This window comes from Mobula birostris, chromosome 14, assembly GCF_030028105.1.
Source record: "Mobula birostris isolate sMobBir1 chromosome 14, sMobBir1.hap1, whole genome shotgun sequence".
Taxonomy (NCBI): domain Eukaryota; kingdom Metazoa; phylum Chordata; class Chondrichthyes; order Myliobatiformes; family Myliobatidae; genus Mobula; species Mobula birostris.
In genome coordinates, this window is record NC_092383.1 from 45,519,057 (window position 1) to 45,535,730 (window position 16,674).

General features: G+C 35.8%; 1 protein-coding gene across 6 annotated transcripts in view; it reads right to left on the reverse strand.

Moving 5' to 3' along the window:
• Positions 1–16,674, reverse strand: part of LOC140209874 (protein unc-13 homolog C-like) — a 923,018-nt gene that overhangs the window by 127,758 nt on the left and 778,586 nt on the right. For all 6 annotated transcript variants that reach the window (XM_072278476.1, XM_072278475.1, XM_072278477.1 and 3 more), the window contains 2 exons: positions 16,368–16,445; positions 12,409–12,486 (listed from right to left, as the gene is read on the reverse strand). In XM_072278476.1, coding sequence (XP_072134577.1) covers positions 12,409–12,486; positions 16,368–16,445 — 156 coding nt within the window. The remainder of the gene's footprint in view (positions 1–12,408; positions 12,487–16,367; positions 16,446–16,674) is intronic.

Here is a 16,674-nt window from a genome sequence, read left to right on the forward strand (position 1 = left end):
TATTATCAAAAAGTGTATAAATTATATAACCTTGAGATTTGTTTGCTTACAGGTAGCCACAAAGCAAGAAACCTTAAAGAACCCTACTAGAAAGAGAAATAAATAAATAAAGACCAACACCCAATGCCCAAGAGAAAGAAAAAAGTACATAACTCATGCAAACAATTGAAGCGAACAACAACATTCCGAACTAAACTGAGTCCTCAGATCCAAACCCTGGAGCAGCCCAGAGTAGGTCCAAAGCCTCATTTATCAGTTTGTCATATTAGCAGGTATGGTGCACAACAGTCAGGGCCATGGAGAGAAGAATGACCATCTTGAAGAGAGGAATGACCATCTTGGAGAGCAGGTGAAATCAGCTCTCGCCTTAGATCCTGACTCTCTGTCTTTACAGTCTATCTGGGCCAGTGTTTAAATTGAACAAACAATGGAACAGTGAAAGGCTCCGGTGTCCTGGAGTAAGGAGTGAACATCGCAGAAAATGAGTGTAATCGGCTCAGACCTCTGAACTGAGTCAGCATTTAAATACTCTAAACAGCGCTACCTCGCACTAGGACCCAGCTACTGCGAAGGGCTCAGGGCCTAGACTACAATGTCCAGAGACTAGCTCTGGGCCCAGATTTCGCCACCCAGTCTGAAGCCACTCTCAAGCTCTTCAAATTAACTTGGTGCCCAGAACGATCCAACCTCATGCCTAGGACAGCTGTACAGGCATCGAATCTCCTCTGCCCTGGCCTCAACCTCCTCTCTCTGAATGGCTCACTCCGTCTGCATTGATTCTGCAACCCATCACCTTGGCTAATCCCCCGAATTTGCCTCGCCATTAGGGTTGCTAACTGTCCCATATCAGCCAGGACATCCCATTTATTGGGCTAAATTAGTTTGTCCCATACGGGACCGCCCTTGTCCCGTATTTCCCCCGCTAAGGTAGAGCGTTCCTATGAAACCATTCGTACTGAAATGGCATAAAGCACAGAAGCAATTACCATTAATTTATATGGGAAAATTTTTGAGCGTTTCCAGACCCAAAAAATAACATACCAAATCATACCAATAACACATAAAACCTAAAATAACACTAACATATACTAAAAGCAGGAATGATATGATAAATACACAGCCTATATAAAGTAGAAATAATGTATGTATAGTGTAGCAGAATCGAGAAGATTAAGCCAAAACCAATTTGTAGAAAAAAAAATCGGCATGTACACGTATGAGCACGTCACGCATACGCACACACGTGCCCGCACAAGGCTTCATGGTCACGGTAGTCTTTTCGGGGTAAACACAAGTATCCCGTATTTGACTGCTACTTTTGTCCCTTATTTGGGAGTGAGAAAGTTGGCAACCGTACTCGCTATCGCCCGCCCCTTCACTGCTTGCGGCAATAATTTTACATAATTTGCATAAAACATGTTTTTAGTCGGATTGGTAGTACCATCTTAACCAGAAAAATTTGAGATAAATAAACTACATAAAATGGCAGTTAGAATGGTAAACAACAGGAGGAAATGTTTAAAACATAGTAATACGTAGATTTGCAAAGGAAATGTATTAACATCTTGGTCTTGTGCAGAAATAAACTAAAACATTTAAGTTAAAGAAGGAAGCTAAAAGCAGTAGCAGGTTCCATAAACATGTTGACAATGATGAGCCTTGTTTCCTCACCAATTCTTAATCCGGTGCCAAGGTGCTTGCATGAGTTTAGTCACATCAGATAAGCATGGCCGACATCTATTTTGCTTCCATACAATTCCTTCCATTTCTACTCACACTTACTGAGGCTTACTGTTACTTTCTGTCCAGCTTAAGTTTCAATCTTACATTCCATTCTTCACAGTAGTTATTTACACCATTTCCATAACATCTCCTCCTCCAAACTGCTGGTAAAGTAAGGCTCCCACTGAATCTAATAATTCAATGTCCATATAGCTGATAGAAACCATAGAAACTACAGCACAGAAATAGGCCTTTTGGCCCTTCTTGGCTTTGCTGATCTCCCATCTTCCCAAAAATTCTATCCTGCTCCAATTTTCTCTCTGTCCATCATGCTATTATTCCATTATTCTGACCAACTTGTTTCCCGTTATTTCCCATTGTTTCATCTGACCATCACACACACACAAAAACTGCTGGTGGAACTCAGGGAGCATCTATGGAGGGAAATAAACATTCAATGTTTTGTAAAGAGACTCTACATCAGGACTGGAAAGAAAAAGGGCTCTCCTTGTATCTCCCATTATTCTGATTTGCCTTGAAAAGGAACCTGTGCAAATCCTCACAGCACCTGATGACACTGTGATCTCTGTCTCGGAGGCCAATACCAGAACATTTTTCAAGAGGCTGAACCTTGCCAGTCATCAGTCCTTGGTGTATCTGGCAGGGTACTAACATCCTGTGCTGATCACCTAGCTAGATCAACACAGGCTCACATCAAGAATAGGTGCTTAACCCACTGCTCTACTCTCTCTATACTTATGACTGTGTGACTAGCCACAGCTCCAATGCCATCTACAAATTTACACATGACACTACTATTGTAGGTAAAATATCAGAAGGCGACAAGGACACAAACAGGAGTGAAACAGACTGGCTGGCTGAGTGGTGTCACAGCAATAAACTCCCACCCAATTTCAGCCAGACCAAGGAACTGACTGTGGACTTCAGGAAGGAGAAATCAAGAGAACATACACTAGTCCTCTTTATGTGGTCAGCATTGAAAGGGTGAGCGGCTTTAAGTTCCTGATTGTCAACATCTTAGGAGTTTCTGCTGTGGGTTCAACACACTGATGCAAATATAAAGAAGGCCTGCCAGCTGCTCCACTCCATTAGAAGTTTGAGATGAGGTGAGATATGTCACCAAAGATTATTGCAAATTTCTATCAATGTAGAGTTGAGGCTTTCTGATTGGCTGCATCACTGACTGGTTTGAAAGTTGGACGTTAATTGCTGCAGGTCTGCTTCTCTTGTTTGGTGGAAAGACAAGTTGTAGCTAGGACTAGGCCTCAGGCTTGTGTTGTAGCATGGTGTCCCAGCTCGGTTGGAGGTGGCTTCTCCTAGTGGTGCTGCCCTTCAGTGCTGCATGAGTGGAATTATAAGCTGGACTGCTGGGAACCATCAATTTGGGATCCTTGTCATTCTGGAACCTGGCCTAAAAAAATTGTTTTCTTACGTGACTATGTTCTTTTCCCCTTTTCTCGCTATTTTGAATTTGCATGCATGTCTTTGTACCTTGGCCCCAGAGGAATGCTGCCATATTCGGCTGTATCCATGTATCGTTTGAATGATAATTAAATTTGATCTGATTTGCTTTGATTTGGTTAAGAATATGATATCCACTATTAAGTACCTTCACCATCCAGGACATGACCTCTTCACGTTAGTACCATCAGAGAGGATGTACAGGACACTTGGGCCAGCCTGGTAGCATAGAAGTAAAACTATTACAATGCCCTTGACCTGGATTCAATTCCACCACTGTCTGCAAGAAATTTGTATGTTCTCTCTATGAGTTTCCTCCGGCTGCTCCAGATTCTTCCCACATTTAATGGGCTAGCTAGGTGTAACTGGGCCTGTTGGACCAGAAGGACTTGTCACTGTGCTGCATCTTTAAATCTAAAAACCTCTTATCAATGATTCAGAAACAGCTTCTTAATCATCAGATTTATGACCACTAACTCATTTCTCCTACTTTTACACTATATATTTATTTGTAATTTATAGTCATTTTATGCCTTTGCATTGCACTGTCACTGCACTGGTACCACAATACAACAAATGTCACATCATATATGATTTATTTTATTAGCATCCTACTTATCAAACTTTCCTTCCAGCCTCTGAGTTTGAATTTTTCAAACTATACTTCAAGCTGCTTCTATATCTTGTTCTGCTGGTGCTTCCGGTATTCTGTCCCCAGTGTACCCTTTGACCTCATGCATCTCTTCCATTCTCTCCCATTCAGATTCTTCACCTTCTGTCTGTACCTTTCCCTGCAGAAAAACCCCTTAAACCTCTTTGTTCATGCTGCATTTTGTAAATCTCCTTAAAACCCACACTTTCCCAAACTTTATAGTCAACTGTCTGACTGTCCAACCCTTGGCTCATCCATTCCTTTGCCCTGCTTTAGTCCATCACTTAAAAGATCTGAAAGATCTTAAACAAATTACGTAAAAGCAGAATGAAGCACAAAAAAAAAGTATATAAAGGCCAGGAAAATGTGACCACAGACCTAGTAGAAGCTTTCACATTGCACAGGTTTGATGGGCCAAATGTTATTTCTCTAATGATGATGTCTATTTTATAGCATAAATCTGTGAGAGCTGCTAAGGGAAGTACAAACTTAGGTTTGGTGGGTTGCCACTCCTTTAAGAAATTGTGCAACTGTGGAGGCCAAGTCATTGGGTAGATTTAAGGCAGAGGTTGATAGATTCTTTATTAGTCAGGGCATGAAGGGTTATAGGGAGAGGGTAAAAGATTGGGGATGAGAGGGAAATGGATCAACCATGGATTAGCAGACTCGCTGGGTCAAATGGCCCAATTATGCTTCTATATCTTATGGTCTTATGGTTATAGCTGGTAATACTGTTTGTACCATAGCAACAGTTCAGTTGAAGACTGCCTATCACAGGAAACACCTGTGTTCAGTCAATTCTTAAGTAACCCAAGTAAGTAATCAATCTAAGTAACTCAATCAGTGGAAGTGATCAGCTGCTCTGAAAATCAATTCAGAAAAATCCACATTAACAAAAAGGATGGGATATGTGAACTATAGTCTAAACTATAAAAAGAAAGAGCAAGTGAGTCCTCAAGTATGCAAAGGCATAGAGAGATAGTTTTGCTTTGGAAAAATGCCTTCTAAGATTAGATGTAAGGGAGCAGTTGAGGTGGCTGGGATGGTAAAAATTCAACATACTTGAAAGTGGGGGGGGGGCGTCACGTGATGACGTGGGATTGAGGCGTGTAAATCCAGCTCTCCCGCAGCAAATTAGTAAAGTACCGTTTAAATAAAACAAAGTTGGTAAATATTTTCTCAAAACTATTTATAAACTTTGTAAGACTACTTTACGATATGCCTCCTAAACTGCAACAAAAGAAGTCTGCTGTTGCGAAGCAGCCGCGAGACGGGAAGAAAAAAGGGCCTACTGCAACGATGGAGCCTCGGACTCAGGTTGGATCTCCTTCGGTAGAACAGGGAGCAATGGCGGTGGCAACGGTTTCTCAGAAGACGACACCGGAAATGCGCATGCGCAAAGAAGAGCGCATGCACAAATCGACACAAAGCAAACTACAAGAACCGACACCCACTGCAATTGAAAATGACTCAGAGTCAGAATTGGACTCTGCAGAGAACACAGATGAAGAAGAGGAGGAAGAATTGGAAGTGAGTGGAAGTAAAGGAGATGATAGAGACATAAGAGAGGCTCTATTGCAATCAACGGCTGAATTAAGAAAAGTAAGAGAAGAGCTTAGAGATACGAAGAGGTGCTATAATAAAGTTATGGAAAGACAGGACAAAATGGAAAAGAGGCTTCAGAAGATGGAAAGAGAAATGGGGCTTATGAATGATAGAGTGGAAAAAACAGAAAATGATTTGCTTGTTTGGAACTCGGAAAGAAACCGATTCTTGGAGAAAGTGGATATGTTGGAAAATTTCAGTAGACGTAATAATATTAAAATTGTTGGTCTTACAGAAGGTATGGAGGGAGAAAAGCCAATAGAATTTTTTTCAAAGATGCATCCCGGATGTTTTGCAAATGGGAGAGGAGGCTCGACCAATTGAAATTGAGCGGGCACATAGAGCTCTAAGACCAAAACCAAAAGATGACCAATATCCACGATCGATTTTAATAAAATTCTTAAGATTTCAAGGCAAGGAAAGGATTCTACAGGCAGCTGCTCGAGCTGCCAAAGATAGAAAAGAGCCATTGATAATTAAAGGGAACAAAGTTTTTTTCTACCCTGATATAAGTTACGAACTTTTGAAGAAAAGGAGGAAGTTTAATCCAGTGAAAAAAACCCTATAGGATCATGGTTATCAATTTATACTGTGTTATCCTGCAACTTTGAAGATTTTTTTGCCTGGTGGAGAAAAAAGATTTTTTGATGACTACCAGAAAGCAGAGCAGTTTGTGCAAGATTTTCTGAATATTCACCAGATACAAGAACAAACTCAGGAGAGAGAGATAGATTGAAGATGAAGATTGGGTTAAAGAATGGACTTGTTGGATTTTTGAAGCTGGATGAATATATAAATATATTATTAATTATATGAGGGGGGTAAGAAAGGTTAACACTGGAGGAAATTAGTTGGGAATAGTAATACTAATTTTGTCTATATATATATATATATATATATATATATATATATAACTTTTTTTGTTGCGGGGGAGCTGGAAGAAGCACTGATCGACTGCTACGTTAATCATGTGTGCAAGCGTGGCTTTTGCCGCGACTCGTAAAATGGAGGGGGGTAGTGTTGTGTATCCTTTCATTCACAACATTAGTGGGGGGGTATTTTGTTTTTTCTTTTTTTTTCTATCTTTTTTTCTTTTTGCCTGGAAGGTTGGGGGGGAACACATAGCAACATGGTGAAGTTTAAAGAAATTTCCCAAGGAACTATGAGAGTTGAGAAGATAAGTAATGTTTTAGATTGGAGTAACTTTGTTAAGAATAATGACTAATTTATTGAATTTTTTGAGTTTTAATGTTAATGGGCTTAATGGACCAGTGAAAAGAAGAAGAATCTTAACATATATTAAAAAAATGAAGATAGATTTAGCTTTTTTACAGGAAACGCACCTAACAGAAATAGAACATCAGAAACTAAAGAGAGATTGGGTGGGTAGTGTTGTTGCGGCTTCATTTAATTCAAAAGCGAGGGGAGTAGCAATTTTGATCAATAAAACGTTACCAATTAGAATACAAAATGTAATAACTGATTCTGCGGGGAGATATGTGATTATACATTGTCAACTTTTTTTCCGAACTATGGACTTTTATGAATATTTATGCACCAAACGAAAATGATGCAAAATTCATACAAGAAGCTTTTTGAATTTGGCGGATGCACATGAAAAAATATTAATTGGAGGAGACTTTAATTTTTGCTTAGACCCAGTCTTAGATAGATCAACCAAGGCTGTTATAAAATCGAAGGTAGTAAATTTAACTTTATCATTGATGAAAGATTTAAATTTGATTGATATATGGTGAAGAATCAATCCTAAAGAAAGAGACTATTCGTTCTATTCTCATAGACATAAAACTTACTCAAGGATAGATTTTTTTCTATTATCAATGCATATTCAACACAGAGTGAAAAATATGGAATATAAAGCAAGAATATTATCAGATCATTCTTTATTAATGACAATAATAATGGCTGACAAGGAAGAAGTGGCTTATAGATGGAGATTTAATTTAACATTATTAAAGCATCAAGATTTTTGTGATTTTATGAAAAAGCAGATTCATTTTTTTTGGATACAAATTTTCATTCAGTGGAGGATAAATTTATATTATGGGATGCGATGAAAGCATATCTTAGGGGCCAGATAATAAGCTATACGTCTAAAATTAAGACTGAATATATGGCAGAACTAGATCAATTGGAAAAAGAGATTACAAGAATAGAAAAAAAATCTCAAAGATATATGTCAGAAGAAAAACGAAGACAACTTCTCAATAAGAAGCTACAATACAATACGCTTCAGACATATAGAACGGAAAAAGCAATTATAAGAACTAAACAAAGGTATTATGAGTTAGGTGAGACAGCACATAAAATTCTTGCCTGGCAGTTGAAAACAGAACAAGCTTCCAAAACAATAAATGCAATTAGAACAAGGGCAAATAAAATATCTTATAAACCTCTTGAAATAAATGAAACCTTTAAAAATTTTTATTCTGAATTATATCAATCAGAATCCCAAAATGATGTTAATGAGATAGAAAGGTTTTTATCACAAGTTTCTCTTCCAAAATTGAATTTGGAAGAACAGAGGGGATTAGATATGCCTTTTACATTAAAAGAAGTTGAAGCTGCTTTAGGATCACTCCAAAGTAATAAATCTCCAGGAGAAGATGGTTTTCCACCTGAGTTTTATAAAAAATTTAAAGATTTATTATTTCCTCTTTTTATGGAACTAATACGTCAAGCAGAAAAAATACATAAACTTCCAGAATCTTTTTCAACAGCGATTGTAATAGTATTGCCAAAAAAGGACAGAGATCCTATGAAACCAACATCATACAGGCCTATTTCTTTATTGAATACGGATTATAAAATAATAGCAAAAATTTTATCGAATAGATTATCTAAATATTTACCAAAATTAATACATATGGATCAAACAGGATTCATTAAAAATAGACAATTGTAAGATAATGTAACTCGGCTACTCAGTATAATTCATTTGGCACAAAAAAGGGATGAGAAGAGTATAGTAGTAGCTTTGGATGCAGAAAAAGCATTTGATAGATTAGAATGGGATTTTTTATTTAAAGTATTAGAAAAATATGGGTTAGGAATATCTTTTATAAATTGGATTAAAACTTTAAATTCTAACCCTAAAGCTAAAGTAGTGACAAACTCTCAAATTTCAACACCATTCCAGTTAAAAAGGTCAACTAGACAAGGTTGTCCACTATCACCTGCTTTATTTGTATTGGCGATAGAGCCATTAGCAGAACTAATTAGAATTGATCCAGATATTATGGGTTTTAGAGCTAACCAAGAGGAATATAAAATTAATCTTTTTGCCGATGATGTTTTGATATATTTAACAAACCCACAACATTCGTTACATAAATTATCTTCTAGATTGGATGAATATGGGAAGGTATCAGGTTACAAAATAAACTGGGATAAAAGTGAAATTTTACCTCTTACTAAAGGAGACTATAGTCAATGTCGATTAGTAACCCAATTTAGATGGCCGGTAAATGGTATAAAGTATTTAGGTATAAGACTTGATAATGATGTAAAGAATTTATATAAATTTAATTATTTGCCACTGTTGAAAAAAATTCAAGAAGATCTTGACAAATGGATGATACTACCAATAACATTAGTAGGTAGAGTCAATGTTGTAAAAATGAATATATTTCCTAGATTACAGTATTTGTTTCAAACATTACCAATACAATTGCCACAGAAATTTTTTCAAGAGTTAAATAAATGTGTGAGAAAATTTCTTTGGAAAGGTAAAATGTCAAGAATATCATTGGAAAAACTGACATGTAAATTTGGGTTAGGAGGATTACAACTTCCAAACTTTAAAAATTACTATAAAGCAAATCAACTTAGATTTATTGCATCTTTTTTCGATGATCAAAAACCAGCATGGATTAAGATAGAACTAGACAAGATAGGAGAAAATAAACCTGAAGATTTTATATATAAATGGGAATCTAAATGGATACGGGAAAAGAAAGAATCTCCTATATTAACACATTTGATTGATCTATGGAATAAGATAAATGTTGATAAGGAAACACAGAAATCTCTATTAGCAAGGAGACCTTTGTTCCAAAACAGACTTATTCCTTTTACAATGGATAATCAACTTTTATATAATTGGTACCAAAAAGGGATTAAATTTATAGGAGACTGTTTTGAGCGAGGTATATTGATGTCATTTGAACAATTAAAGGATAAATATAAAATATCTAATAATACTTCCTTTTGTTACTTTCAATTAAGGGCTTACTTAATAGGTAAGCTGGGTCAAACAATGTTTTTGCCAAAGCCTAATGAAATTGAAATTTTAATTCAAAAAGGGAAAATTAAAAAATTTATTTCTTGTATGTATAATTTGATTCAAGAACAGACAATTAAACAAGGAATCCATAAGTCAAAGCAAAAATGGGAAACAGATCTGAATATTAATATTGATGAAACAAATTGGTCAAGACTTTGTCTTGACAGTATGACAAATACAATAAATGTTCGACTTAGATTAGTACAATATAATTTTTTACACCAATTATATATTACACCACAAAAAATAAATAGATTAAATTCAAATCTATCTGATAAATGTTTTCGGTGTAATCAAGAAATTGGTACTTTTTTACTTTCTACTTGGTCTTGTTTTAAAATTCAACCCTTTTGGATAAATTTAAGAGTCTTATTGGAACAAATTACTGAAATTCAATTTCCACATAACCCTGTATTATTTCTATTAGGTGATATTGAAGGGATAAAACCGAAACTTAAATTGAATAAATATCAGAAAGAATTTATAAAAATTGCATTGGCAGTAGCTAAGAAGACTATAGCAGTTACTTGGAAATCTGATTCGTATTTAAGTATGGATCGTTGGAATAATGAAATGGCTAGTTCTATTCCACTTGAAAAAATTACTTATAATTTAAGAGATAAATATGTAACATTTTTGAATATTTGGCGCCCTTATTTACAAAAGATAGGATGGCATATTTAAGTGCTCCGATAAAGATTTTGGTTACTTGGGGAAAGTAACGAATAATTATACCAAATTTATTTTGAATCCCATGGAGCATGTGGAAACCTTCCAACAACCAGGCGGTTTTTTTTTTTTCTCTTTCTTTCTTTTTAGGTAGGACTATATATGGGGGGGGGGGAGGGTTAAGGGGGGGTGGGTAGATTTTATCTTTTCATGTATTCTTTTTGAAAATTTAATAAAAATTATATTAAAAAAAAACATACTTGAAAGTGAACTTTTCAAAGAAAAGGAGACAAAACTACATTTTTTAAGTGGTAGCACCAAGACAATCCCAGAGAAACCATACATTCTCAATGCTTGACATGCATGTCACTAAGTTTCTTATTCTGAACACCAGGTTGCATTTGACATTACTGGACTTTCAGGTTGGTAGTTATGAAGAAATTCTGCTGTGGTATTTTTTCTGGCCTCTTGAGGTGTTCTGCCCAGCAACCCCCAGCCTAATCATGGGACAATTTACAATGACCAATAACCTACCAACTTTGGATTATTGGAGGAAACTGGAGCACCCAGAGGAAACCCACGCAGAGAACATACAAACTCCTTACAGACAGCTATAGGAATTGAGAATTGAACCTGGGTCACTGGTACGAACCATGGTGCTACTGTACTGGTAGAAAAATTCTTGCTTGTAAACTCCAAATATTAAACACAGTCAATGACCACACAACTAGAGGGTGAATAGATTATCCCAAATCTTCTGAGAGTGTGAGGGGATTTTGTAAGTAAAGAAACCACATTATTAAAGCAGGCGAGCATAATCATGTACTGTATAAGCAAAAAGGCCCTCAATGACATTTAACATCCTAAAAGGCCAATACTTGAAATTCTGTGTTTCTGTAACATACAAGGTGGCAGAGCAATCCTAGGAGATTAAAATACCAAATAATTATGATTAAAAGCTGCATACTTAAGATTAGGCTGGGAATAGGTTTATGATATTTTCTCTGTTTTATTTTAATAAAAGTGAGGAAAGAACTAATTAAGTCACAGTTCGTCAAACTGTAGATGCATAACCTTGTTTACAGTTTTTAGAAAATGACGAGAAATGGAAGCAAAACAACGGATATCTAGCTTTGTTTATTTAACTTATAAAATGTGGAGGAGCTCAAAGTTGGGTTTATATAAATGTTACTCTCTAAACCACAATTCCTAATCTTAGTTTCCCATTAAACATAAATAATAAAAGAGCCCTCTTTTGTGAAAGATATACAATTTGTTGCAATTGCTACTTCATGAAGAGAAACGCATGTGCTCTCATCTCATCAGATTAGGTGCCCATCAGAATAAAGTGATGTTCAGTCCCAGTGGCTGGTTATGCTTCAGGTGGTTGCAAATTGCCAATGTAATTGGTAGCCATAATTACAATGAATACATTAAAATTATATCATTTAGCTTAAACAAGGTTCAGTTTCTATTTGTTTTCTGCAGGCAGTAAACCTTATTACAAAACACATCTGTCTAAGACAGGTTTGAATTGTCTCATTAAATTAGCACAAGAAAATCCTTGTTTTGATGAGCTTTGATTTATCAATTAATTAAACAATCGTTGTGTACACAGACCTCATGGAAGGCACTTTTCCTTTCTTCCTATAGGACAGTTGAATGCAAAGGCAAAAAAAAAATTACAAAGTGCATGAAACATTCAGCTAGCCTTGCCTACAGAATACATTTACAGAAGTTTAACAAACACATTTAATCAGAATGATATAAATGCCATCTCTACCATTTGTAAGCAATGCTTAAGATTAATTAGTATAAGGTGATGACCTTAAAAGGTATGTTGTTATGTAAAGTGAAAGTAATGGTTATTATAAGACAATAAACTAATACATAACATTTTAAAACTGGAAAGCTGTAAACTGCATATGTATATATTTTAATAAGCTCCCTATGGGTTTTTATAGGCACTCACCTCTTTACCACCCATTGATTCAAACATTTTCTCCAGCTGGACCCTCAGTTGTTGGATGTTATTCATCAGGATGCAAGGCTGCAAGAACCAATAAATCATTTAGAAATGCCTTACAGTGTTAACCCAAAGACCACACAGAAATGATTGAGACAAATTATGCATGAAATACGAAATAGTCTTTTTTTTCCATTTAACCATATAACTGAAGGAAATTCAAATACAGGACAGGTGGAATATTTAGCTGCCATGTCCAGTGACAACCTGAGAAGAGGAGATACAGGACTCTCACAGTCGATAAAATTGAATAGAAAAGATTCATTTATGAATATGGTTAGAGTCACAATTTTATTCATTATTGTTTGGCTGTGCAACAAAGTATATGATCCTGAAATAAAATGGTTTTAAATGTATGTCTTATCAAACACAAGTATTCAGGAAATAGCACATTAATTACAAATTGTATGAAAAGGCATTTTAATTGCTGATAACTGAAAAAGAACAATTGAAAATAAGTATCTTGTTAAACACATTACATTTGCCAGGGAGATTTCCAGAACATTTGCTATACTTTTCTCCTTTTCTGCCTGCAAGTCTTTAATGAAGAAAGGGTGTCACTTAACAAGGCCCATTCAAGTTAAAATGGCAAAATATTCCAGGTAACATGTGCACTCTAATTGTGATACTGAGTTAAACACACACTTACAGATGATTATAATCCGAGTCCACCATTCAGTCACAGCAGTATCGTGGTTTCTGCAGGTAGGTAGACTGAGAATACCTCAACCCCAGATCATTATAACAGTCTTTGATAGCTAACAAACCTGTAACATGGTCTTACCATCATAAAAAAAATGAGAACTTTCAGAATTGAAGTAAGTAATTAAAGGGAAATCATGGAGTTAAAGAGGTACAACATTGAATTGGCCTTTGGCTCTCCGAATCCACACTAACCATCATCAGCCCTTTTTTTATACTAATCCTAACCAAACCGATTTATTCTGTTCTGACAAAGGGTTATCTAATGGAAATATTTGCTCTGTTTCTCTTACCAGAGATATAGACAGATGTGATGTGTTATGTCTACTTGATGTGGTTTGTTATATTTCTAATTACTAGATCTCATTGCTTAATTGTGAGTTCACAGCTATTGCTGATTACTCATTATCACATTGTTAAGCAATTATCTTTTGTCATTAGGTCCGCCATTATATATTGTTTGTACAGTTCAGTCAGTTGCTAGTAGATAGAAGCACTTTGTTAGAAGTTGAAGGAATGTCATTCAATATTTGAATCTACCTTTTGTGAGAATACTGAGAAGTACTGTTGTTTTACATCAGCTCCTGTGTACTGTAACATGTTGGTGAATGATAAAACCACTTTCAAACTGCAATTACATGGGACTGAAGTTTACCTATCTGCCTAGCTTAAGAAAACAGGGAAACTCTCCAGTGAGGGGAGAATATGATGAACACTTCCACCATTTTCTGTTTTCATTTTTGATTTCCAGCATCTGCAGCTTTATTTTAATTCAATTTTATTCTCCCCATGTTCTTACTAATTCCCCAATCTACACAGTGGGATCATTTATACTGGGCAATTATTCTACCAAATTGCACGTGGGAGGAAACCAGAGCACCCAAAGCAAACTCACGTGGTCACAGGGAAAATGTGCAAATTTCACACAGACAGCTGCTTAAGCACTAGCCACATTTAAAAAAATAATTTATTTAACAATCAAAAACTAATCTAAAACACTTGGAAATAAATGAAACTCGGAAAGCATTGTGAAATAGTGGCCAGAAGTGGATTTCTGTTTTCTCTGCCTCTTGACATTCTACCCCACAATCCCTAGAGAAAGATCAAAGAGGTGATTCCCTAATGTAATTTTGGGAATCCCAGCAAGACTATGTTCTCCCACTAGACTCCATACTGCTCCTGATGTCTGCACATGAATGCAATTCTTCTTTTCACCATCTTCAGCCTTGCATCCTCTAACTCAGATGTTCTGTCCCACCACCAAGAGAATCTTCAATCACTTGATCCCACTCTCAGAACCCTTCATTTCTCCTCCTTCATATCCCTTCTCAATCATATCTTAATTCTGACACTATGGTCCACCATTTTTATCTTTTCCATATGTGTGGCTTTTTAATGTTTGCTTATTCTGGAAGGATTATGTCTATCAAAATGCTTTTTGAAAGCTATCACTGTTTATGATCTAACATGACTGTTATAATAGTCATAGTCATACTTTATTGATTCCAGGGGGAAATTGGTTTTCATTACAGTTGCACCATAAATAATACATAGTAATAGAACCAGAAATAGTTAAATAGTAATATGTAAATTATGCCAGTAAATTATGAAGTAAGTCCAGGACCAGCCTATTGGCTCAGGGTGTCTGACCCTCCAAGGGAGGAGTTGTAAAGTTTGATGGCCACAGGCAGGAATGACTTCCTATGATGCTCTGTGCTGCATCTTGGAGGAATAGGCCAGAAGGAAAAAAAATCAGTTTTAAAGAAACTTTTGTTTGCACTATCCTGAGATTTTGTTAACTGAAATGGGAAAATGCAAGTCATCCTAATTAAGGTTCTGTTAGTTTCATTGAGTTATGGTAGAAGTGGAACAGATCATCTAAGTTTGGTTTAAGAAAGAATCGAAGATGCAAAAGGTGGATTGAAACTGTGCATATTTTAGCTCACAAAATACAGAAATGCTAGCTTCAAGTGAGAGCTGTGACATTATTTATATCTGAAGATCTCCTAGATAATGGTTACTTCATCTACATATCCAAATTAACACATGTAATAACTGTAGACTACAGAAACAACATGCCATATGTCTTGTGGGATTCTGCCAAATGTTACTAATTCATGTTACATGAGGGGGTTGCTTGAAAATATTAAAAAATCTGCTCTGATACTAATTGTAATGAAATCTGAATGCAAAAGTGGATGAGAATGAGGAGGTTGGTGTTAATTATCAAACTATGACACAGTTTAGAAGTTCAAAATCAAACCCACAAATAAGACTCTTTGCTCTCAAAGTTTCTTAATGACAACTCACTATACATGACATAATATTCTTCAACCACTTTTACTGAATACTGCACAGGAGAGAATTTTCTAAATGTGGTGTTGGAGCTCGTGTTGGGAGAGGAGTTGACATTGATCTCCGTTATCTATTCAGATCACCTGATTTTCTAGTCTAGCATTCTGAGCCATAGATTTAATAATCACGTAAAACAATATCTGTAATGCCTGACTTCTAATACAGCAGTGTTTTTAATTTTGACATTAAAATCCAAAGATCAATAACTAAAAAAACCTACAGTTCAAAAAAGCCTGCAAATATTTTAGATTCTGTCACTTTGTTTCTATTATCCTGCTGATAAACAGTCAACTGCCTCCTTAAGTATGTTACAGCAAACTATACCGCTGAGCTAAAATGTTTTGTTTGTTAATGTTTCTGTGCTTTAGGGTTAAATTTACTGACTGTGTATTAGCTATTTCATAAGTAAACCTTAATAAGGTGCTGACTTCTGTGCTAATAATAGCCTTCCAATTCATATAAAGTGGGATAACATTTAGCATCATGCCAAATAACCTTAGTGTCTGTATCATTAAAATTAACACACTAAACAAAATGTTTGTTAAAAATTGAAACTGAATTATTTGCACCTCAAGATTTTTACAATTTGAAAAGATATTGAGCACTTTCACACTTTCACCAGTAAATTTATTTGGCACTGCATTCCGAGGAACTTAGAGCTCAGTAATGTTACCAACTAACATGCCATGGACTTCCTCAGAGGTGGGCGTTTGACATTCTCACACTATGTCACTTGTGTGTAATGCACTTTCAGCCTCTATTAAATAATAAAATCATGCTGCTATAAGTCAGCCTCCAACACCAGCATTGATATTACAGCAAAGGATTCACAAGACATGTTTACCTACCAGCTTTTCTTTCGAACAGTGTGAGCTAAATTCTTTTGAGATAATGGCAGCATACTGGAGGAGAACTTTATTGATAGTCTGCAATAAAAAAGAATTACCACCAGGTTCATATCAGAAACCATTGAGCTTTATGTCAAGATAATTGTTGATCAAATACATAATGAAAAATAAAATTTCTGTAATGATTCAGTTTGCAATTTCTTGTGACTTCTACAATTATAGTAAAGTTAATCATGTCAAATATTTTTGGATGAAGAAAACATATGGGTAGATTTCCTCTGATATGTGTTAACACAGTACAGTACAA